Raw genomic sequence first — 25,777 nt, forward strand, 5'->3', positions numbered from 1 at the left:
GCCCGTGTAGAGAAGAGTGTCTTGGTTGACCCAGGATAGAAATCAGGTGAAATAGGAAGCTTTTGTGTGATGAAGCACCATCTCTCTGTCTGAGTTTGTGGAACCATGGAATTTCTCCTAGATCCTAAATGAGTTTGTTTCATGGACAGGTGGGTGGGATGTACCCCTCTAGTTATGAACATCTTCTAGAGCAGAAGTCAGCACACTTCACCCAAGCTGGAGTGCACTGGCATGAACATGGCTCACTGTAGCCTTGACCTCCCAGGCTCAAGTGATCCTCCCACCTCAGCCTCCCAAGTAGCTGGGACTATAGGCACATATCAGCACACCTGGCTAATTTTTGTACTTTTTGTAGAGATAGGGTTTTGTCATGTTGCTCAAGCTAGTCTTGAACTCCTGAGCTCAAGCCATCTTCCTGCCTTGGCCTCCCAAAGTGCTGGGATTGCAGGCATGCACCACTGCACCAAGCTCCAGGCAGTAAATATTTTAGGCTTTGCAGGCCATATGGTTTCTGTCAGAACTCCTCGACTCTGCCTGTGTAGTGTTAAAGTAGCCTTTACAATATGTAAATGAATGGGCAATAAAACTTTACTGTGGATACTTTTTCTTTTTTAATTTTTTACACTTATAGTCCCATTCTGACTTGAAACAGATTTTTGAATTTCATATGTCAAGAAAGAAATATTCTTTTACAATTTTTTTTTTTGAGACAGGGTCTTGCTCTGTTGTTCAGGCTGGAGTGCAGTGGTACAGCCATGGCTCACTGCAGCCTTAACCTCCCAGGCTTAAGCCTTCTTCCCTCTTCAGCCTCCCAAGTAGCTGGGACTACAGGTGTGCACCACCACACCCAGCTAATTTATTTATTTATTTATTTTTGAGACGGAGTTTCGCTCTTGTCGCCCAGGCTGGAGTGCAATGGCACAATCTTGGCTCACTGCAACCTCCGCCTCCTGGGTTCAAGTGAGTCTCCTGCCTCAGCCTCCTCAGTAGCTAGGATTACAGGCGCACGTCACCACGCCCAGCTAATTTTTAAATTTTAATTTATTTTAATTAATTAATTAATTTTGAGATGGGGTCTCTCTCTGTCACCCAAGCTGGAATGCAATGATGCAATCTCAGCTCACTGCAACCTCCACCTCCCAGATTCAAGTGATTCTCCTGCCTCAGCCTCCCAAGTAGCTGGGATTACAGGCACGCACCACCATGCCCGGCTAATTTTTGTATTTTTAGTAGAGACGGGGTTTCACCATGTTGGCCAGGCTGGTCTCAAACTCCTTATCTCGGGTGATCTGTCTGCCTCAGCCTCACAACACCCAGCTAATTAAAAAAAATTTTTTTTTTAGTTTGGGCGTGATGACTTACACCTGTAATCCTAGCACTTTGGGAGGCTGAGGGAGGCAGATTGCTTGAGCCCAGGAGTTTGAGACCAGCCTGGGCAACATGGTGAAACCCCAACTCTACAAAAAATACAAAAATTAGTTACAAAAAAATTTTTTTAGATAGGGTCTTACTCTGTCCCCCAGGCTGGTCTCAAACTTCTGGTTCCTGCCCTACAGCATTCCTTCTCTAGAGGTGTGGCCTACATGTGAACTAAAAGTATTCTGAGACCTATACTTTGTTAGGTATTTTCTGTATGATCTCTGCATTCAGACTTCTGCATACATTTAGTGCTCTGGCTTTCTGTTGGTGTGTTTAAACCACCAAAACAGTGGTTTAACTCAACCAGCTTGTTTTAGTCAACATTTTTTGGCCAGGAATTCAGAGATAAGGAACCTTATCTCTGTTTCACATGGTACTAGGTAGAGTGGCTCACCTGGGGCTGGGGAATTCACTTCTAAGTTGGCTCATTCATGGCTGGCAAGTTGATGCTGCCTGTTGACAGGGAGCTTAGCTGGGGCTGTTGGTCAGTGTCCTTGGTTCCTCTTCATGTAGACCTCTCCATGGGCTGCTTAGGTGTCCTCAAAGCATGATAGCTGGATTTTAAGATTAGGTATTTCAAGAAATAGGAAAGGAAGCTGCCCAGTCTCTTAAGGCCCAGAACTTGCCCAACAACACTTCCATTTTACTCCATTGGTCAAAGCACATATAGGCTCTGATGGGTGTTTACCAGCTTGCCCCCCTGACCCGTAAGCCCCAGGCTTCTAGATTAGAAATGGCCACAAGTTCTATGCCACTCTTTCCTTGCAGAGGTGAGTCTGTGCCCTTTTCCCTGAATCTGGGTGGACCTTCCCTTCAGCCTGCTCCCTTCTTGTGTTCGCCTCCTTTTCCCTGTTGGTCACCTTCTTTTTAAGCCATGGCTTGTTCTCAGAGTGACCTTGTGGTCTCTGGGGCAACCGTATTTCTGAAGATCTTGGCCCATGTAGCAGCTCACATGTAGCAGTTCACAGAGCTCTTCCTAGTTTGCAGAGTGTTTGCATAAAGTTTCCTTGTAATCTTTGTAATATCCCAGCAAGCTAGATGCTAATCTGACCATTAGATACAGAGTGGTGGCTCTGGAAGGTACATTTCTTGCTCAGCTTCAGATTTAATCCTGAATATCCATACCTTGCATTCGTTGCCTTTGTTCCAGTAGCCATTGGAATGTTTTACGTGGATTAATCTTGGCCAGAAGTGCCTTGAACTGATACAGCAAACTAGATATTTGTTGTATTTGGCAGAGAGATGTTTAACAGGCTTATTTACCAAGGGGGTGAAGAGATTTTACTGAGAAAACAGGATTTTATCTGAGCATATTTATCTGTGGAAAGCAGACCATTTAGTAGCTGATGAGCTTGTAGAAAAACAGATGAAGATGTGTGACTCTTCATTCCAGTCTTAACCACCAGGATTATATGGGCTGGGGAGTCAGAAGGTCAGAAAGCCTGATCTTGTTCCTAGAGCTTTGGTTTCTGCATCTGTAAAGCAGGATTTAGAAAGTCTATATATTAAAGGAATTTTTTTTCATATTATAATAATGATGCATAAATGTACATTGTGGAAAATATAGAAAGGGAAAAAGAAAATCTGTGGTTTCTACCATTCAGAGTGAAGTCCTCTACCGTTTTCTATGCTCATCAAGAGATGGTCATGCCACATACACACACAGACATCTTAACATATTAGACAGACCTAGGATCATAGTGGATATATTTTTTAACCTTTTTTTTTTTGAGACAAAGTCTCACTTTGTTGCCCAGGCTGGAGTGCAGTGGCACAATCTCGGCTCACTGCAACCTCCACCTCCCGGGTTCAAATGATTCTCCTGCCTCTGTCTCCCGAGTAGCTAGGACTACAGGTATGCGCTACCACACCTGGCTAATTTTTGTGTTTTTTTGGGGAGATGGAGTTTCGCTCTTGTCGCCCAGGATGGAGTGCAATGGTGTGATCTTGGCCTACTGCAACCTCCGCCTCCCAGGTTCAAGCGATTCTCCTGCCTCAGCCTCCTGAGTAGCTGGGACTATAGGCTTGAACCACCACTCCTGGCGGGTGTGTGTGTGTGTGTGTGTGTGTGTGTGTACACATACATAGACACACACAGATATATATATATATTTTTTGAGATGGAATCTTGCTCTTTCATCCAGGCTGGAATGCAGTGGCGTGATCTCAGCTCAGTGCAACCTCCACCTCCTGGGTTCAGGCTATTCTTCTGCCTCAGCCTCCTGAATAGCTGAGACTACAGGCATGTGCCACCACGCCCGGCTAGGGTTTCACCATATTGGCCAGACTGGTCTCAAACTCCTGACCTCGTGATCCGCCCACCTCGCCCTCCCAAAGTGCTGGGGTTACAGGGGAGAGCCACCTTGCCCAGCCCACGTTTTGTATTTTTAGTAGAGATGGGGTTTCACCATGTTGGCCAGGCTGGTATCAAACTCCTGACCTCAGGTGATCTGCCTGCCTCGGCCTCCCAACGTGCTGGGATTACAGGAATGAGCCACTGTACCAGGCCTATTTTTTTTTTTTTTTTAACTTTTTTCATTAACTGTAGCTTGAGTATTTTTTTACCTGTAGTCATTAAATGTTATGTGGGAATGTAACTTTTAATGGCTGCCTAATATTCTTGTGTTTTTTTTTTTTTTTTTTTTTTGAGACAGGGTCTTGCTCTGTTGCCCAGGCTGGAGTGCAGTGGCACTATCATGGCTCACTGCAGCCTCCACCTCCTAGCTTAAGCAGTCCTCTCACCTCAGCCTTCCAAGTAACTGGGACTATAGGTGTGCGCCACCATACCCAGGTAATTTTTAAATTTTTTTGTAGAGATGGGTCTCACTTTGTTGCCCAGGCCGGTCTTGAACTCCTAGGCTCAAGTGATCCTACTGCCTCAGCCTCCCAAAGTGCTAGGATTACAGACATGACCATCACGCCCAGCCTGCCCACTATTCTTGAGTGTGTGAGGAACATTTCAGATATTGGTCCTAAGGATGCTTGTTGAGGCGACCCCAGTCATATCTTGGGCCCACTGGTACTGCCCTTCATCCAAGCTACTGCTTGCTTACTTCTTCCTAGGCTCCCCCTGCCTTTGTTCTTGACCTCTCAATTTGTTCTCCATATTGAGTCAAGAGATGTCTTTATCTTTCTAAAGCTTAAATCTATTCAAAATCCCTTTTTACTGAGCTGCACCAAGAATCGAACCCCATATGATCTGGCCTGTGACCTCCTCTCCCACATCTTTTTCTTTGTATACTTTGTCCCAGCCACACTGGTCCTTTTCTGCCCAGTGAACACACCTAGCTTAGGGTCCACCCCAAGCTTTTGATTCTTTCTTCTTTTGTCATGGGTACAGCCATATCTTTCAGGCTCAACTTGGACATCATCTGTTGGAGCCCTTTCCTTCCACCCTGGTAAAAGCAGCTTTCCCACAAAACTCTGTGTCATCTTCTTAGCAGATTTCTGTACTTGAAATTCTTGTTTTTTGTTAGTCATGTTTGCCTTCCATCACATAGTAGGCCCTCAAATGTTTGTAGGCTGGCAAAGGGAATGAGGACTCATTTAGCACCTGCAAACCTGTTTTGGATTGTCAAAGCCTGCCTTGCTGTATGCAGGGAGAAATGCTAGCCTGTGCTGGGGCAGCAAGAGACTAAGCTCACCTGCTGCCCCACAGTGTACTATGGCCTTGCCGTGTTTTGAGGCCTCAGGCCCTGTGACACACACTTTCAAATGACTTCTTGTTGTATTTTCACATTGGAAAGTGGCCCCACCCTGTCCCTCTAATGCTTGACTGTGTGTTTATTGATCCATTATTAGTACAAACTCACTGTTTCCTAATATTCAATAGTTTATTGCTCATCTTAATTATTGTGGTGTTCAAATTGTCCCAGATTTGACCATTGGGAGCCCCTTTAAGTTGGTTCCTGTATTCTTGTGATATGCCCCTGTCAATCATTTAAGTGCTTCCTTACTTTCTGGGATAAGATGCTCCAGGCCTGTCTTGTATTCACCCTCCCTCAGCCATTTCTCCAAGGAGCCTGATTCCTTTTTGTGGTGAATGTTATTGGGGGTTCAGATCTGGGTGCTAGGTGAGTTTATTGCCACTGGGATTTCCTTGCTTCTGTGAGCTGTTCAGCAGATAGTGTGGCTCCATTTTTAGATGACAAAGTGGTAGCTAAGTTACTTATCTCGGAGCACATAGCTTGTAGGGACAGAGTTAGTTTGTAGGGAGCACCCAAGAGGCCTTTTTTTTTTTTTTTTGAGACGGAGTCTCGCCCTGTCGCCCAGGCTGGAGTGCAGTGGCGCTATCTCGGCTCACTGCAACCTCCGTCTCCCAGGTTCATGCCATTCTCCTGCCTCAGCCTCCTGAGTAGCTGGGACTACAGGTGCCTGCTACCATGCCCGGCTAATTTTTTGTGTTTTTAGTAGAGACGGGGTTTCACTGTGTTAGCCAGGATGGTCTCGATCTCCTGACCTTGTGATCCGCCCGCCTCGGCCTCCCAAAGTGCTGGGATTACAGGAGAGAGCCACCGCACCCAGTCCCCAAGAGGCTTCTTGAGCCTGTAGTATATAAGGTCTTTATCTTCAGGTAACTGACCTGTGTTTATTTCGTGTGTCAGCATGCTTTGGAATTATAATTTAATGCTTTGTTCTAGTCAGTTTTAGAAGACTTCCCTCGTAGTTGTCTGTTACCGTGCCTCTGACCTCTGACACTGCAGGGCTGTGGAAGAGAGAGACACACTGTGTATGCCTTGACATGGATGGTGTCACATGTGATGAGACGGGTTTGTACAACCTGCCATGCATGTGGGCATCTTTGAGCCAGAGCAGAAGCTGACCTATCATGGGGCCCAAAACTGATTGCTAAGTAAATGGCTGGTTTACAGTTCTGGCTTTTGGAATGAAGGCTGCAGGACCACAGGTTTGGAAGATCAGGGCCAACCTTGGTGAAAGTGAAAGGAGAGTCTGAGTGAAGGTGATGTCTGGCTGGTAAGCTATCATTGTTCCCTGTGTAGGGTTCTAGATACTTGGCATAGGACCTGTTTCGAAGTAGATGCCTAATTAAAGGCTTGCTATGTGATAAAGCATTAACAGAGGTGGAGCAACAACGGTAAGACATGTGGGACAGTGGTGGGTTGCAGAGCTCCATGTGGGGAATTTGAGAAGTTGTTGGGAGCACATGGAGTTGGGCTCCTCAGCAGAGAAAGGCCAGTGCCCACATGTGGCAGGGTTGTCAATTTGAGTGAAAGTAAATGGAGAGAGAAGTGGGTCTGTAAGGGGCTTTTCAAAGGCTTTCTTCCCCAAGTATCAGAGGAAGAAGAAGCTGGTGAAGAACTGAGGTAGGAGGTACTGAGCCTGGCCTGCTTCCTCCTAAGCCCCATGTGGGATGTCCAGATGAGGGTTGGTCTATTTGGGCAGGGCTGAGTTGCCAAATGAAGACTCAGGTGGAACGTGATCTGCATGGTCTGTCCCAAGACCTGGTGAGATTAGATGGCATAGTTGTCATACTTGCTGATTGGTTAGGGGATATGCATGGGGGTTGACGGTAGAATAATCCAGTGTTTATAGCACACTTAGATGCTGGTCTGTTGAAGGGCTAGAAAATTAAGTTCTCATTCTAAGTGAGCTGTGTTGACTGCCTGAAAAGCCTGGCCTGACCTGTGTGGGCTTCTGGTTACTTTATTTCAGGAGGTTGTGCTGCCTTGTGTCAGTCTGTTGATACACCCAACAAAGCGCCTGAAGCAAATGCTTTGCTACATTTTATATTGGTGTATACTTTACACGTCAGTCTGCAGGGTCAGGAGAATAAAGAAGGGACCTGCCTGCCCAGAGGGTATAGCCCCAAGATCCTGGCTCTTCTGCTCTGCCCCACACCTGACACTCCTTCATGTTCTGACAGCTCTTGTCCAGTCTCAGCCTGGCCAGCACTTGTTGCTTAACCAATGCTGTTCTCCAGTTCTGCCTTGAGAATTGATATTCTGTTATTGACCCCAGGTTAACTCACACATGGACTGCTTTGACCAGACGTGTGAGAAGGGGCTATGGGCTCCCTCGAGGTCCTCATGGCCAGCATAGCTTTTTTGAGAGACCTGTGCCATGGGGCCCGTGTCTCCTCTCTTGTGGCCTTAGGAAACCCTAAAGCAGATAGTCTTGATGTTTGCTCCCTTGAATCAGACTGGATGCCTGTATACAAAGCTCAGCCCAGCTCTTGACTGTCCTTGGCTCTCACAGCTACTTTTGGAGCTGAGAGGACCCTTTCTCCTTACCAGGGTCTGTGGGGATGGGTCCCACAGAAGCCAACCTGTCCTTCACTCAGTGGATCCTGGCCTGTCCTGGGCTGGCCACAGTATGAGCCACCCTTGTCTCCCTTGGGTTTGGTGCTGCATCCCTGCAGGCACCTCTCCTCTGACTTGAGTGTGGGACTGGCTGAGAAATGTGATTATATGCCAGGAGATGTTCTAACCTCTCCTCGAAGGTGGTCAGGGAGAGACATCTTTACATTTCATGAAATGCCCAGGCTGCCCCTCAGATGTCTCATTTTGGTAGAGCCTGCAAGGATGGCTTTTCATCCCTGCTTCCCTTTAGCCTTCTTGCCTGCAGACAATGTGGACCTTCCCTCAGCCCAAGATGTTGGCAGGCTGGGAGCAGCCCTTCCTGGGACTGTGCTCTCAGCTGCTGGCACGGGCCCCCAATTGTTCCCCTGAGAACAATGGGCACTCTCTTTGGCTAGGAAGGGGAGTTCATGAAAGGAGCATTTCTTTGGATGCTTGAGAGCTTTGTGGCAACCCCGCCTGTGTGAGATGAACTGCAGTTTCTTCCTGCCTCGAGTGGGTGTTCCGCATTTCTGAATGGACCCCTTGTGAACAAAGCACACCGGGAAATGCGGGTTGGCGATGGAAGGCATCCTTGGGGGTGGGCTGTCAGAATGGCATTTGCCCAGATTCATCAACTCAAATACTTAGTGAAAATATAGGCTTCTATGTTTAAAAAAATCACTGACAAAGACTGAAAGAGAACATGACAAAGTAAAATAGATGATGTCAGGGCTCCAGATTGAAGGACTGATTCTGAGGATTTTATTAGTGGCTCTAACTATGTTAAGCTGCCCTTTACTTTTTTGGGGAAAAAGACTAATTTTTGCTTTTAGATGAGAACAGTGAACATGAGATAAAATGCTTTGTAGCTCAGACCAGAAGGGCATTGACTGGGCTGAACACTGTGTTCAGTATTGATCCTGTGGCGTTGGTGTTTGTGGCAGGGGCCAGGTTCTGCTTTGAGGTTTGCATGTCTAACAGCAGGACCAATGATAATCTCTTGTGGGTGTGGCTCTGCTAAGGCCACATGTACTTAACTTCCCTCATGATTTTTTACCTCAGGTGGGGACAAAGGCCTGGCCCTCTGACCTTAAGCTAGAGGCTCTTCGTGTTGGTCTGTGCCATCTCCCTGCAGCACAGCCATGTGACTGCCCATGTTCCTCATTAGCAGAAGGCCACAGAGCAGATTTATCTCATTGTCTTAGTCCATGGCACAGACACAGGATAACCCTGAGTGTGAGTCAGCACCAAGGCTGATACTCCATCAGAGGGTCCATCTCCTGCTTCCCTGAGCAGAGGACACACAGTCAGCTTGCAATGAGGAGGCCTTGACTGCCTCATGTGGGAGTGCCTCCAGGGTGTTGTCTATGGTACCCAGCCATAGATGGCTGCAGGTTGGCCCAGCTCTGCAGCCTGACTAGGGATGAGGGAGCTGAAAGGTCGGGAATTGATGACCAGGTCTGAAGGAAAGCAGGGACTTTGCCAAGGCAGGCCTCTGCAGGTCCAGCATTGGGATGTCACGGGGCAGCAGTCTGTATCACTTTGAAATGGATCTGTTGGGGGACACGGGGAAGGGCCCAGCCCGCACCTTAAGGGCTGACATGTCCAGAGGTATTGATGGAAGGTGCCACCACCAAGGCCCAAAGTTCCCTCCAAAAGATTTGTAGTGAGAAGGAATGCTCACCAAATCAGTTTCTCGATTATGTTATTCTTAGGATCCCTCTTTACTGGCCATCATCAGCTGTGAAAGTGCTAGTACATCTGTCTAGAGTCTTTGCTTGCCATTTCTAAGTCCTGCAACTCCTGCATGGATAAGACATCAACTTGTGGGCCCTGAATGATAAAGCTTGTGTTTTCTTGGTTTCATAAGCCAATTATAATTATTTGGCCCTAGAGAGAGCCTAATTCTTCAGTTTTGTTTTTCAGCTATGCATAACTGACTCAGACTATGGGTGGAAACCTGCTTTTATGAGAACTAAGTAATAGAAGCTCCTCCAGCCATTCGCTCTTTCTTCAGGTGTGGAATGGTACTGGCTTGGGGTGAGAGACTTTGCTTGAGTTCCATGGTGTTTTTTTTTTGTTTTTTTTTTTGTTTTTTGTTGTTGTTGTTTTTTGAGACAGAGTCTTGCTCTTCGCCCAGGCTGGAGTGTAGTGGCGCGATCTCGGCTCACTGCAAGCTCCGCCTCCTGGGTTCACGCCATTTTCCTGCCTCAGCCTCCCAAGTAGCTGGGACTACAGGCACCCGCCACCACACCTGGCTAATTTTTTTTGTATTTTTAGTAGAGACGGGGTTTCACCGTGTTAGCCAGGATGGTCTCGATCTCCTGACCTCGTGATCCACCCGCCTTGGCCTCCCAAAGTGCTGGGATTACAGGCGTGAGCCACTGCGCCCAGCCATTTTTGTTTTTTTGAGACAGGTCTTGCTCTGTCACCCAGGCCAAGGTGCAGTGGCGCAATCATAGCTCACTGCAGCCTTGACTTCCCCAGGCTCAAGCAGTCTTCCCACCTCAGCCTCCTGAGTAGCTGGGACCACCACACCCAGCTAATTTTTCTTTTTTGTAAAGACGGTGTTTTGCCGTGTTGCCCAGGCTGATGGTGTTTAGTGCCTACAGGTGCTGTATCTTTATCAAAGTCAGTGTTTGATGGTCTATTGTGTGCAGAGGGCACCAGTAAAGCAGCTGGAGGGAGTGTCCCAGAGACTGAGGAGTGACCAAAATGTTCAAATTTGGCAGTTCCCTGGTCGTTGGTCATGGTGATTTATTGTGGGCATCACAGTTTTAGACCTTTGCTTTTTTTTTTGAGACGGAGTCTCGCTCTGTTGCCCAGGCTGGAGTGCTGTGGCACGATCTTGGCTCACTGCAATCTCTACCTCCCGGGTTCAAGCAATTCTCCTGCCTCAGCCTCCTAAGTAGCTGGGATTACAGGTGCGCACCAACATGCCCGGCTAATTTTCTTTTTATTTTATTTATTTTTATTTTATTTTTTTTTTTTTTGAGATGAAGTCTCACTCTTGTCCCCCAGGCTGGAGTGCAATGGTGTGATCTCGGCTCACTGCAACTTCCGCCTTCCGGGTTCAAGCAATTCTCCTGCCTCAGCCTCCCAAGTAGCTGGGATTACAGGTGCCTGCCACCACACCCATCTAATTTTTTTGTATTTTTAGTAGAGATGGGGTTTCACCATGTTGGCCAGGCTGCTCTTGAACTCCTGACCTCAGGTGATCCGCTCACCTCAGGCTCCCGAAGTGCTGCGATTGCAGGCTTGAGCCACCACGCCCGCCCCCCTCCCCTTTTTTTTTTTTTTTTTAAGACTGCGTCATGCTATGTTGCCCAGGCTGGGCTCAACTCCTGGCCTCAAGTGATCCTCCCACCTCAGCCTCCTGAGTAGCTGGGGTTATAGGTGTGAGCCACCATGCCCAGCTCAGTCTTTGGAACTTCTTGTGGATCTGCCCAGGTTTTGTGGTTTTGATTCTTAATGTTTTGGGATGCACTTTGTGGGTCAGGATTTCAGAAGCTGGTTATAGGCTTTTCAAGATCTTTTTTTCCTTAATGCTAGACTCACTTTCTATCTCAGAAGCACATCGTCTCTAAGGGTTGCCGAAACCGGAAAGTTTTCTGGCCTTTTGGGTGGCCTGTGAGCTACAGCCTGTGATCTCCTTAAATCAGGCTTTCTTGGGCAGTTTCTGCCTCCTGCAGATGTGTCTAGTAACTGTCTGAAGGCTTCTTTCAAGACAGCAACTATAAGGTCAGCAGGCCTTGCCTCTCCCAGCTCCAAGGCAGTGTTGGTGTTTGGTGTTGGCTGGTAGAGAGACCTGAAATGCTGGAGGAGTTCCACGGTGGGACCAGCTTGTCATCCAAACTCATGTGCCTCTGTGCCTCTGCTGCTAAGGACCTCACAGCCCCAATTCCTGCCTCTTTTCTGCACTTCCTGGCCTGGCAGCCCTTAGAGGATTAGTTGTGGGTGGCTGTGGTACAGTAGGCAGAAATCTTTATACCAGGCAAACCAAGGACTCTAAGGATAGTCAAAATCCCATGTGTAAATGTGCCAGGATCTAGTGCACCCATTTCATTAATTATAGAGACAAAGTCTCACTATGTTGCCCAGGCTGGTCTTGAACTTCTGGCCTCAAACAATCCTCTTGCCTTGGCCTCCTAGAGTGCTGGGATTACAGGTGTGAGCCACTGTGCCTGGCCTAGTCCACCTGTTTCAGGTTGAAGAGGTGAAAGCAGGTCTTTGGGTTCTCACCTGCAGCAGGTCCCCCACGTCCCCCATGCCCCTTAGTGTTTTCATCTACTTCTGGTAGACAAGTGTTGACAAGCAACTCCCTGAGCTTCCCCAGCCTCAGCTTTGTTTCTCTATATGATTTTGGCTCCCTCATTGCCTGTTGCCTCCCCACTTACCTTAGATGCTTTGAGCTTCTATTTTGTGGTATGAACAGGGAGACAGGACCCCACTGTGCACTGGGTCCAAGGTCAGTTGGGAAGGAGAACTAGGGAGAGGAGCCTGGACATGCCCTGGGCCCCTTTGTGCAGTAGCCTCAAATTACTTACTGATTCTTCTCAGAGCCCATGGGAGCCATAGGAACCATTATTGGCAGAGTCCATCATGTGCCTGGCACTATAATCATATGAGGTTGGGATTGTTTCCCTGATTTTACAGATGACACTGGGGCCAAGGTTGGGTCAAGCACCAGCCAGCCTGGAGCTGGGATTCACAGTGAAAGATGGGCCTTCTCATGGAGTAGGAGAATGAGGATTGTTATCCCCATTGTTACGGGGATGAGTCCTGGCTTGTCATTGGGCTGCATCTGTGAGAAGGAACTTTCATATCCTGTTTCACCCTTAGGACCTGAGAAGAAGAGAAGTGATCCAGAGCCCATAAGTTTTGGAAGCTGAGGAGGTATCCAGAGTTCCCGTGGACTGAGGGGCTCCTGCTTTGTTAGGGTAGAGCAGGTGCTTTATCCCCTAGCACCTCCAGGATGAGCTAAGCCCTGAGCTGAGTCCCTTTGGGAGGGTGGGGCTCCTAGTGGAATCCTTTGGGGACTGTGGACACTGCCAAACCTTCAGGCATGTTCAGACTTTCCAGGTAGGGGCTTTCCCCAAATGGCCTTGAAAATGCAGAGGTGCCAGTGTGCCTGTGACTTGGCCAGGTTCCTTGTGGAAATTAGGTTTGTTTTGCTTCCTGTAGCCCTTCTATTAAAATGAATCATGGCTGGGCATGGTGGCTCACACCTGTAATCCCAACACTTTGGCAGGCTGAGGCAGGAGGATCACTGAAGCCTAGGAGTTCAAGACCAATCTGGACAACATAGGAAGACCCATCTCTACAAAAAAGTAAATATTGGTCAGGCCTGGTTGTACACACCTGGCTCAAGTAGTCCCAGCTATTCAAGAGGTTGAGGTGGGATGATCACTTCAGCCCAGGAGTTTGAGGTTGCAGTGAGCTGTGATTGCACCACTGCACTCCAGTCTGGTGACAGTGAGTGAGACCCTGGCTCAAAAAAATGTATATTTAAGGGCTGGGCTTGGTGGCCCACACCTGTAATCCCAGGATTTTGGGAGGCTGAGGCAGGAGGATTGCTTGAGCCCAGAAGTTTAAAGCCAGTCTGGGCAATATAATGAGACCCTGTCTCTACACACCCACACACACAAAATACCCAGGCACGTGCCTATGTCCCAGCTACTTGGGAGGCTGAGGTGGGAGGATTGCTTGAGCCTGGGAGGTTGAGGCTGCAATATGCCATGATCACACTACTGAATTCCAGCCTAGGCAACAGAGTGAGACCCTTATATATACATATACATATATGTATATAAAGAATCATTGCCACTCAAAGTGCTGCTTGGGCCTGATGTCACCAGTACCACTCAAAATGCTGCTTGGGCCTGATGTCACCAGTACCACTCAAAGTGCTGCTTGGGCCTGATGTCACCAGTACCAAGACTGGAGACGCAGGGGTTTTAGAACATTCAGATTAGTACTTTTTCTTCCTGAGTAGTACCCATGATCGTGGAGTGACTGCCTGCTTCAGGGCTGTAGATCTAGACACCTGTCCTGCAGCCAGGTAGTGGCCAGGACTTCAGGACCCTGGGGAGCCAAAATTTGCAGAGGGGAAAGCAGGTGACTAGGTTGGAGAGACTTGGCTCTTATATTAGTCTGTTCTTGTGGTGCTATAAAGAAATACCTGAGACTGGTAATTTATAGAGAAAAGAGTTTTAATTGGCTCATGGTTCTGCAGGCTATACAGAGAATATAGTGTCTTCTGCTTCTGGGGATGCCTCAGGAAGCTTCCAATCATAGTGGAAAGCAAAGGGAGAGCTGGCACTTCACACGGCTGGCCAGAACAGGAGGAAGGCTGGGGGAGGTGCTACACACTTTTTTTTTTTTTTTTTTTTTTTTGAGACGGAGTCTCGCTCTGTTGCCCAGGCTGGAGTGCCGTGGCGTGATCTCGGCTCACTGCAGCCTCCGCCCCCCGGGTTCACTGTCATTCTCCTGCCTCACCCTCCCGAGTAGCCGGGACTACAGGCGCCCGCCACCTCGCCCCGCTAATTTTTTGTATTTTTAGTAGAGACGGGGTTTCACCATGTTAGCCAGGATGGTCTTGATCTCCTGACCTCGTGATCCGCCCGCCTCGGCCTCCCAAAGTGCTGGGATTACAGGCGTGAGCCACCATGCTCGGCCTTTTGTTTTTGAGATGGAGTTTCGCTCTTCTGCCCAGGCTGGAGTGAAGTGGCGCAATCTTGGCTCACTTCAACCTCCGCCTTCTGGGTTCAAGCGACTCTCCTGCCTCAGCCTCTCAAGTAGCTGGGATTATAAGCGCCTGCCAGCATGCCCAGCTAATTTTCGTATTTTTAGTAGAGACAAGGTTTCGCCGTGTTGACCAGGCTGGTCTTGAACTCCTGAACTCAAGTGATCCACCGACCTCAGCCTCCCAAAGTACTAGGATTATAGGCGTGAGCCTCTGCTCCCGGCCTACACACTTTTAAACAACCAGATCTTGTGAGAACTCTGTCATGAGAACAGCTCTAGGGGGATGGTACTAAACGATCCATGAGAAATCACCCCCATGATCCAGTCCCCTCCCCCAGACCCCACCTCCAACACTAGGGACAATAATTTGACATGAGATTTGGGCAGTGACACAGATGTGAACCATATAAGCTCTGTTTTTCTGACATGACTTGCCCCAAAGACATGGGTAAACTTTACATGGCTGCAAAGCCATGGGTGGACAATAGTAAAAGAATTTGGTCACGTGCAGTGGCTCACAACTGTAATCCCAGCACTTTGGGAGGCTGAGGCAGCCAGATCACTGGAGGCCAGGAGTTTGAGACCAGCCTGGGCAACATGGCGAAATCCCATCTCTAAAAAAAGAAAAAGAAAAAAAAATTAGCCGGGCATAGTGGCAGTCACCTGTGGTCCCAGCTACTCAGGAGGCTGAAGCTGGAGAAACATTTGAACCCAGGAAGCAGAGGTTACAGTGAACTGAGATCGTGCCACTGCACTCCAGCCCAGGTGACAGAGTGAGACTCTGTCTCAAAAAATAAATAAATAAATAAAATTAAATAAATTGTGAAAGAATTTGTTCTCAGTAGTCAAAATAAAGCTAATTTCTCATCTCCCATCTCCCAATTTGAGCATTATAACTTGCTTTGGTGAAACCTGAGGTTTTCTTTAGTGTTTATTGTTTGTTACATAATGTTAACATGTTTTTAAGTTACTTGGCATAGTTAAAATAAGTGTATGGCTTCCAAGGACGGCTTCGCTGTGGGAGCCTTCCTATAGAATGGCCTGAGTTTGTTCTGTAGGAACTGCCTGATAGCAGAACTTTGGTTGTTGGGGTCAGCAGAATAGGAAGTGAGCCAGGCTGGGAAGCCTTGAGAAGGCAGGGCCCTTCTCTATTTTCTGTTAAAAAGTGCCCTTGTGGCCGGGTGCGGTGGCTCATGCCTGTAATCCCAGCACTTTGGGAGGCCGAGGTGGGCGGATCACGAGGTCAGGAGATTGAGACCATCCTGGCTAACACGGTGAAACCCCGTCTCTACTAAAAATACGAAAAATTGCTGGGCGCGGTGGCTCACGCCTGTAATCCCAGCACTTTGGGAGGCCAAGGCGGGCGGATCACGAGCTCAGGAGATCGAGACCATCTTGGCTAACACGGTGAAACTCCGTCTCTACTAAAAATACAAAAAATTAGCCGGGCACGGTGGCGGGCGCCTGTAGTCCCAGCTACAGGAGAATGAGGCAGGAGAATGGCATGAACCCGGGAGGCGGAGCTTGCAGTGAGCCGAGATAGCGCCACTGCAGTCCGGCCTGGGTGAAAGAGCGAGACTCTGTCTCAAAAAAAAAAAAAAAAAAAAAAAAAAAAAACACGAAAAATTAGCCAGGCGTGGTGGCGGGCACCTGTAGTCCCAGCTACTTGGGAGGCTGAGGCAGGAGAATGGCGTGATCCCGGGAGGCGGAGCTTGCAGTGAGCCGAGATCACGCCCCTGCACTCCAGCCTGGGTGATAAGAGTGAGACGCTGTCTGAAAAAAAAAAAAGTGCCCTTGTATAGTTGAAGACAGACTTGGAGAGGCAACAGGCTGCTGACTTATCAACACTGATGGAGCGCCTAGCCACTCAGGAATGTCCCATGGTTCTAGCCAGCCATTTGGCTCCCTTCTAGTCCCTCTCAACCTTGTTCAGTCTCCTCTGCAGTTGGCTTCTCCTTCGTTGGCTTTAAGCAGACCTCTATTCCAGGCCTTCCCTGTCACCTTTCTTCATCCTCCCTCTGCCATGTGAGCTCCTGTCCTACTGGTGGCCATTGGGATGGAGTAGAGTTAGGAAATAACCCTCAGGTGACCAAGAACCGGGGTCCACACCCTAATTCACCTACTCTCCACCTCTCAGGACCCCTACTTCTATCCCACTCCTGTAAAACATCTCATGGGCTTACTTATTTGCTTCATGGTGGTTTTTTGTTTGTTTTTGCAAAACAAGAGCATTCAACCTTTATTTTATGTGTTTATATACGGATGTGGCAGTTGTATTTAATATAAATGAACTGAAAAATGTAAAGCTTAGATTTTTCAGCCAAAACATTTGAAATAGTTTGATTTTTTTTTTTTTTTTTTTTTTTTTTTTGAGACAGAGTCTCACTCTGTCATTCAGGCTGGAGTGCAGTGGTGTGGTCTCCGCTCACTGCAGCCTCTGTCTCCTGGGTTCAAGCCATTCTTGTGCATCAGCGTCCCGACTAGCTGGGACTACAGGTGTGCACCACCATGCCTGGCTAATTTTTGTGTTTTTAGTAGAGGCGGGATTTTGCCATGTTGGCCAGGCTGGTCTCAAGCTCCTGACTTCAAGTGATCCACCCGCCTCAACCTCCCAAAGTGCTGGGATTACAGGCATGAGCCACCACGCCCAGCCAATAAGTGTGATTTTTATGGTTAAAAAATATTTTAAAAGAAAAATATATTTAGCGTTTTTCATGAATTTGAAGACACCCATGTTTGCAGATGTTTTAGCATTTCTGATGTTTGATGGTGAGTGATAGGGTGGGAGATTCCTAATTAGATGATGGCACATCTTAGAGTTGATGCAATGTGGTATCGCAAAAGAAACACTATTTGCTAACCCTTAATGAGTGGCTCAGAGAGCAATTAGGAAATGATAACCCTGATAATAATAACTCCTTTTTTTTTTTTTCTGAGATGGAGTCTCACTCTGTCACCCAGGCTGGGTTGCAGTGGCGTGATCTCAGTTCACTGCAACCTCCGCTTCCCAGGTTCAAGCAATTCTTATGCCTTAGCCTCCTGAGTAGCTGGGACTACAGGTGCCTGCCACCACATCCGACTAATTTTTGTACTTTTAGTAGAGATGGGGTTTCGCCGTGTTGGCCAGGCTGGTCTCGAACTCCTGACCTCAGGTGATCTGCCCACCTTGGCCTCCCAAAGTGCCGGGATTACAGGGGTGAGCCACCATGCCTGGCCCAATAATAATAATTCCTAACAATGTCAGTCATGTCATGGTTAAAAAAATTTTTTTTTTTTTAAATAGAGATGGGGGTCTCAGTGTGTTGGCCAGGGTGGTCTCTAATGCCTGCTGGCCTCAAGCAGTCCTCCCGCCTTGGCCTCCCAAAGTACTGGGATTCTAGGTATGAGCTACCATGCCCAGCTTTCTCATACATTTTTGCTGGGTGTAGGAAACCTGTTTAAATTAGTTTAAAGGGGGGAAATAATCTAGTTTCTGATAAGGCTGCTGCCTGGACACCTGGGTACAAGCCTGGGGTCTCCTTTCCAAATCACTCAAGTACCTTGTTTTTTGGCAGGAGGAAGCCCAGGGAACCAGAGCCACTGGGGAATCCAGCAGTCAATGGCTTTAGCTTTCCTGCCACAGGGAGGGAAGCATTTTAGGGTCCCCCTATTGATAAGCAGTGGCCATGAAGGGCAGTCCTGAGCTGAGTCTGGCAGTGTGATGTACTGTGTTTTGGCCAATTTGTCTCTGGTACTTATTATAGGACAATGGAGATGAGAGTGCCTTCAGGCCAACCAGAGAATGGGGGGTGTCACCTTTCTTGCATTGGGGCAGGAGTAGGTGTTTCCCAAAAGTGAGAGGAGCCACAGATGGGGCTGGGGCAAGAGCTAAGTCATATTTTCCTCTTATCAGCTGATGATGGAGGTTTCTATGGTGGCATTTCCTTGGGTGCTCTGAGTATGACCAGTTATATCTCTGTGGAAAGGGACTTCCACAACAAAAGAAGTCTGGGAGATGCTGTTGAGTTGGAATAAGGTGATGAGCTCCTTAGGCCTGCTTCTGTGCCTGATCTCTCCAAGGGCAGAAGAGGTCTCTGTGTATTTCCTGTACTTGATTGACTGTAGAACCTCTCTCTTTTAGAGAGACCAGAGCTCCTTGGGATTCCTTTAATAAGCACTATTCTAGAATAGTTGATTCTAGTCTCTGTTGCCTGGGCACCACAGTTTGTCTTGAGATTTGAGAAGCAGGGTAAATGAAAACATTAGATAAAACTAACTCTCTTTGCTACACAAATGTGCCCCACTACACTTGAATGTAACGTGATGTTGTAATGTGAGTCCTTCAGAGCGTTGAGCCTTCCCTTGTACCCAGACCTGTGTGCATCTCCACTTTGGGGCAGGAATGGTCCTCCAGGCCAGGCATGTGACCTGAGCAAAGATGTGGTGTCTGCAGAGGGCCGGGGAGAAGTCTGAGGCAAGGGTGGAAAGGAATGCTGAGGGCTGGAATGTGACTTGATTCTTCAGGTAGAATGGGCAAGTAGGTGGCAGGGTGTGTCACTGTTAAAAAATCCACAACAGTCGTGAGCTCCATGGCATCAGTTCTTGGGAATGAGACATGTGCTTGAGTGCCAGCACTGCTGTCTCCCCACTGTGTGGCCTTGCGTGAGATATTTGCCTCCCAAGTTAGCCCATCTCATAGCCCTAGTCTTGTGACAGGTAAATAAACTCAGTTGTGTCTCTCTAGGGGAGAGGAATCAGCTTCCCCAGCAGGCATTCTGAATTATACCTTAAGCCTGTCACACAATTCAGGTTAACTGTTGTGATCATATTCAGGTTATGCAGTGACAATAGTACTTTTAATTTATGCTTGTGTCTCTTCTAGGTATCAGCGGCAGGGAAGGAGGCTTTGCCATCTTGGCTGCACTGGGACTCGCAGAGCCACACCCTGGAGGGCCTCCCCCTTGACACTGATAAGGGTGTGCATTACATTTCAGTGAGCGCTACACGGCTGGGGGCCAACGGGAGCCACATCCCCCAGACCTCCAGTGTGTTCTCCATCGAGGTCTACCCTGAAGACCACAGTGAGCTGCAGTCGGTGAGGACAGCCTCCCCAGACCCTGGTGAGGTGGTATCATCTGCCTGTGCTGCGGATGAACCTGTGACTGTTTTGACGGTGATTTTGGATGCCGACCTCACCAAGATGACCCCAAAGCAAAGGATTGACCTCCTGCACAGGATGCGGAGCTTCTCAGAAGTAGAGCTTCACAACATGAAATTAGTGCCAGTGGTGAATAACAGACTATTTGACATGTCGGCCTTCATGGCTGGCCCGGGAAATGCAAAAAAGGTGGTGGAGAATGGGGCCCTTCTCTCCTGGAAGCTGGGCTGCTCCCTGAACCAGAACAGTGTGCCTGACATTCGTGGTGTAGAGGCCCCTGCCAGGGAGGGCGCAATGTCTGCTCAGCTTGGCTACCCTGTGGTGGGTTGGCACATCGCCAATAAGAAGCCCCCTCTTCCCAAACGCGTCCGGAGGCAGATCCATGCTACACCCACACCTGTCACTGCCATTGGGCCCCCAACCACGGCTATCCAGGAGCCCCCATCCAGGATCGTGCCAACCCCCACATCTCCAGCCATTGCTCCTCCAACAGAGACCATGGCTCCTCCAGTCAGGGATCCTGTTCCTGGGAAACCCACGGTCACCATCCGGACTCGAGGCGCCATTATTCAAACCCCAACCCTAGGCCCCATCCAGCCTACTCGGGTGTCAGAAGCTGGCACCACAGTTCCTGGCCAGATTCGCCCAACGATGACCATTCCTGGCTATGTGGAGCCTACTGCAGTTGCTACCCCTCCCACAACCACCACCAAGAAGCCACGAGTATCCACACCAAAACCCTCAACGCCTTCAACTGACTCCACCACCACCACGACTCGCAGGCCGACCAAGAAACCACGGACACCCCGGCCAGTGCCCCGGGTCACCACCAAAGTTCCCATCACCAGATTGGAAACTGCCTCACCGCCTACTCGTATTCGCACCACCACCAGTGGAGTGCCCCGTGGCGGAGAACCCAACCAGCGCCCAGAGCTCAAGAACCATATTGACAGGGTAGATGCCTGGGTTGGCACCTACTTTGAGGTGAAGATCCCGTCAGACACTTTCTATGACCATGAGGACACCACCACTGACAAGCTGAAGCTGACCCTGAAACTGCGGGAGCAGCAGCTGGTGGGCGAGAAGTCCTGGGTACAGTTCAACAGCAACAGCCAGCTCATGTATGGCCTTCCCGACAGCAGCCACGTGGGCAAACACGAGTATTTCATGCATGCCACAGACAAGGGGGGCCTGTCGGCTGTGGATGCCTTCGAGATCCACGTCCACAGGCGCCCCCAAGGGGATAGGGCTCCTGCAAGGTTCAAGGCCAAGTTTGTGGGTGACCCGGCACTGGTGTTGAATGACATCCACAAGAAGATTGCCTTGGTAAAGAAACTGGCCTTCGCCTTTGGAGACCGAAACTGTAGCACCATCACCCTGCAGAATATCACCCGGGGCTCCATCGTGGTGGAATGGACCAACAACACACTGCCCTTGGAGCCCTGCCCCAAGGAGCAGATCGCTGGGCTGAGCCGCCGGATCGCTGAGGATGATGGAAAACCTCGGCCTGCCTTCTCCAACACCCTAGAGCCTGACTTTAAGGCCACAAGCATCGCCGTGACGGGCTCTGGCAGTTGTCGGCACCTACAGTTTATCCCTGTGGTACCACCCAGGAGAGTGCCCTCAGAGGCGCCTCCCACAGAAGTGCCTGACAGGGACCCTGAGAAGAGCAGTGAGGATGATGTCTACCTGCACACAGTCATTCCGGCCGTGGTGGTCGCAGCCATCCTGCTCATTGCTGGCATCATTGCCATGATCTGCTACCGCAAGAAGCGGAAGGGCAAGCTTACCCTTGAGGACCAGGCCACCTTCATCAAGAAGGGGGTGCCTATCATCTTTGCGGACGAACTGGACGACTCCAAGCCCCCACCCTCCTCCAGCATGCCACTCATTCTGCAGGAGGAGAAGGCTCCCCTACCCCCTCCTGAGTACCCCAACCAGAGTGTGCCCGAGACCACTCCTCTGAACCAGGACACCGTGGGAGAGTACACGCCCCTGCGGGATGAGGATCCCAATGCGCCTCCCTACCAGCCCCCACCGCCCTTCACAGCACCCATGGAGGGCAAGGGCTCCCGTCCCAAGAACATGACCCCATACCGGTCACCTCCTCCCTATGTCCCACCTTAACCCGCAAGCGCCTGGGTGGAGGCAGGGTAGGGCAGGGGCCTGGAGACAACATGGTGTTGTCTGGAGACCGGTGGCCTGCAGACCATTGCCCACCGGGAGCCGACACCTGACCTAGCACACACTGACACAGGGGCCTGGACAAGCCCGCCCTCTCTGGTCCTCCCAAACCCCAAAGCAGCTGGAGAGACTTTGGGGACTTTTTTATTTTTATTTTTTGCCTAACAGCTTTTGGTTTGTTCATAGAGAATTCTTCGCTTCATTTTTGATGGCTGGCTCTGAAAGCACCATGTGGAGTGGAGGTGGAGGGAGCGAGGAACCATGAATGAACTCGCAGGCAGTGCTGGGCGGCCCCCTGGCTCTCTGCGTTTTGCCTTTAACACTAACTGTACTGTTTTTTCTATTCACGTGTGTCTAGCTGCAGGATGTAACATGGAAAACAGTAACTAAAGATTAAATTCAAAGGACTTTCAGAAGTTAAGGTTAAGTTTTTACATTTAATCTGCTGTTTACCTAAACTTGTATGTATAATTTTTGGGTGGGTATGGGGAATTGCTTTGCTAAAAATAAGCTCCCAGGGTGTTTCAAACTTAGAGAAGACCAAGGGACAGTATTTTTTATCAAAGGAATACTATTTTTTCACACTACGTCAACTTGGTTGCTCTGATACCCCAGAGCCTGATTGGGGGCCTCCCGGCCCTGGCTCACGCCAGGTCCCTGGTGCTGGGTTTGCTCTCCCGCTGTTGCCAGGGGCTGGAAGCTGGAGGGGTCTCTTGGGCCATGGACATCCCCACTTCCAGCCCATGTACACTAGTGGCCCACCACCAAGGGGTCTTCATTTCCATGAAAAAGGGACTCCAAGAGGCAGCGGTGGCTGTGGCCCCCAACTTTGGTGCTCCAGGGTGGGCCAGCTGCTTGTGGGGGCACCTGGGAGGTCAAAGGTCTCGACCACATCAACCTATTTTGTTTTACCCTTTTTCTGTGCGTTGTTTTTTTTTTTTTTCCTCCTAAAAGGAATATCACGGTTTTTTGAAACACTCAGTGGGGGACATTTTGGTGAAGACGCAATATTTTTATGTCATGTGATGCTCTTTCCTCATTTGACCTTGGCCGCTTTGTCCTAACAGTCCACAGTCCTGCCCCGACCCACCCCATCCCTTTTCTCTGGCACTCCAGTCCCAGGCCTTGGGCCTGAACTACTGGAAAAGGTCTGGTGGCTGGGGAGGAGTGCCAGCAATAGTTCATAATAAAAATCTGTGAGCTCTCAAAGCTAATTTTTTACTAAAGTTTTTATACAGCCTCAAATTGTTTTATTAAAAAAAAGATTTAAAATGGTGATGCTTACAGCAGTTTGTACGAGCTCTTAAGTGTTGATTCCATGGAACTGACGGCTTTGCTTATTTTGATTCTTTTCCCCCTACTTTTCCTAATGGTTTAAATTCTGGAATTACACTGGGGTTCTTTTGCCTTTTTTAGCAGAACATCCGTCCGTCCATCTGCATCTCTGTCCCATGACTCAGGGGCGCCCACTCTGCTTCGATTCTCCTCCTGTGGAAGAAACCATTTTGAGCATGACTTTTCTTGATGTCTGAAGCGTTATTTTGGGTACCTTTTAGGGAGGAATGCCTTTCGCAATAATGTATCCCTTCCCTGATTGAGGGTGGGTGGGTGGACCCAGGCTCCCTTTGCACACGGAGCAGCTACTTCTAAGCCATATCAACTGTTTTGCAGAGGATTTGTGTGTGCTGCCTCAGGAGGGGAGGGCTGGTAGGAGGGGAGGGGTCTCCGTCCTACTGTTCTCCAGAGGGCATTTCCCCTTGCGCCTTCTCCCACAGGGCCCAGCCCCTCTCCCCTGCCCCAGTCCCCAGGGGGTACTCTGGAGTGAGCAGTGCCCCTGTGGGGGAGCCTGTAAATGTGGGCTCAGTGGACCACTGGTGACTGGGCTCATGCCTCCAAGTCAGAGTTTCGCTGGTGCCCCAGAGACAGGAGCACAAGTGGGATCTGACCTGGTGAGATTATTTCTGATGACCTCATCAAAAAATAAACAATTCCCAGTGTTCCAGGTGAGGGCTTTGAAAGGCCTTCCAAACAGCTCCGTTGCCCCTAGCAACTCCACCATTGGGCACTGCCATGCAGAGATGTGGCTGGCCCAGAATGGCCTGTTGCCATAGCAACTGGAGGCGATGGGGCAGTGAACAGAATAACAACAGCAACAATGCCTTTGCAGGCAGCCTGCTCCCCTGAGCACTGGGCTGGTGATGGCCGTTGGACTCTGTGAGATGGAGAGCCAATCTCACATTCAAGTGTTCACCAACCACTGATGTGTTTTTATTTCCTTCTATATGATTTTAAGATGTGTTTTCTGCATTCTGTAAAGAAACATATCAAACTAAATAAAAGCAGTGTCTTTATTACAACGCCGTTGCGTCTGGGCATCTGTTTCCCTGGCATCTGGAGAGGTTCCTGGACATGAGGGGTTGGGGGCTCATGTGACGGGGAAGAGGAGACTCAGCCAGGTCCACTTGGGGTTGGCCCAGGTGGCCTCCATGTAAGCCTTACCATTTCTGTGCTGGGAGGGCTGGGTGTGCACTCCAGAAACTCTGCCAACATGTAATGCCCCCTTCACCCCTCTTCTGCCTGTGAGTCAGCTAAAACAAGTCTCCTACATCCTCAGTTCCTCCTCTGTAAGGGGTGGGGGATAGCAGAGAACCCAGTGAGACTGGCTGGGAAGGAGGATGGTGGGAAAGTGTCACAGGTTTTCTGCCCCAGAGTGGGTCAGCCCCTGTATCTCCTGGGTAGGGGTCCTTCAGGCCAGGTCTCTGTGAAGATGGGGACCTAGGGATACCTCTGGCTGCAGCTCTACCCCACCTCCTGCCCGCATTGTCTTGTGGGCTTGGGACTGGCTAGTCTCCCAGGTAGTCTCAAGGCAGGTTTGTGTTGGCTTCGGGGTGGGAACAATGGTTTCTGGCCAGGCTGCTCTGCCTTGGTTGGCCTGTAGGTTCTGGGGGTTGGGGGGTGACCTTCAGTCCCTGGCTTGGGATGGACAGGCCAGCTGGGTAGGCTGATCATGACTCAGTGCCCAGGAAGGGGCAGATGGGTTGTCCTAGGACACTGCTCGTAGTGTGGGCGGCAGGAGATGCAGCAGCTGTGTTTCAAGGGGCAAAGGGGCAGAATCGAGTGATTGGTCACAGAACAACTGGTGCCTCTTCTGGGCTCAACTCTGCCATCACTGGCTCCTTACCATGACCCCTGCTCCTCTGCTCAAAGACCCACAGAGGCTGGTCCGATATTGCAGATAAGAGCTGATTCCCAGGGTGGGGGGTTGTTGAAGGTCCAACAACTACTTGGAGTTAGGACCTGAATGTGCACCATGCTAAGTGCCAGGAAAGGCTGTCCCCAGCACACACTTCACTCCCTAGGCCTAGCAGCAGGGGCCCAGGAAATTACCCCGTCTTTACTCTCTTGACCTCAGGAAATTTTGCTTAACATCTAACCTGAAGCCACTGGGTAATGAGTGGACTCACTGTTCTGAATTCAAGTAAGGGAATACTTGGTCTTGGCAGAGAACATTAAGGCCAGAAGGACCTCTGGCCTCTGCTCTGCCCTGCCTCTTTTGGGGGATGGGGTAGTATCCGCTGTTTAGCCCAGCAGATCCTTGACCCCTGGCACTCCTGCCAGATCCCTGTTCCTTGATTTGGATGAGGACTGCTCAGGTCTTTTAAGCTGGGGTTAGAGGGTCGTAGACAGGAGAGTAGGAAAGAAGGAACATCAGACCTACAGGAATCTGCCTTCCCACATTCCTCTGACTTGGAATGACTCTGGCCTGGCTTGGAGACAGTGCTGGTCTCTAGAAAATGCTAGAGGAATCTGCATTTTCTCTTGTCATAAAGGCACTGCCTTAGGCCTAGATCTTTGAGCTAGTCTTGGGATAAGGGCTGTTAGCTGGAAAATCTTGTGGTGTGTCTAGGCCAGCCTGGCCTCTAGAATACTACCACCAGTTTGGGACCGGGCGCTGTGGCTCACGCCTGTAATCCCAGCACTTTGGGAGGCC

At 49.4% G+C, this 25,777-nt stretch overlaps 1 protein-coding gene across 5 annotated transcripts in view; it reads left to right on the top strand.

The window, feature by feature from the left end:
• The window catches only part of DAG1 (dystroglycan 1), a 66,654-nt gene extending 42,511 nt beyond the window's left edge, over nt 1-24,143 (top strand). For all 5 annotated transcript variants that reach the window (XM_004034147.5, XM_004034145.5, XM_019024209.4 and 2 more), the window contains one exon: nt 19,327-24,143. In XM_004034147.5, the coding sequence (XP_004034195.5) occupies nt 19,327-21,729 (2,403 nt within the window). In that variant the 3' untranslated portion in view covers nt 21,730-24,143. The remainder of the gene's footprint in view (nt 1-19,326) is intronic.
• The last annotated feature ends 1,634 nt before the right edge of the window (nt 24,144-25,777 follow it).

The sequence above is a fragment of the Gorilla gorilla genome, chromosome 2, assembly GCF_029281585.2.
Source record: "Gorilla gorilla gorilla isolate KB3781 chromosome 2, NHGRI_mGorGor1-v2.1_pri, whole genome shotgun sequence".
Taxonomy (NCBI): Eukaryota; Metazoa; Chordata; class Mammalia; order Primates; family Hominidae; genus Gorilla; species Gorilla gorilla.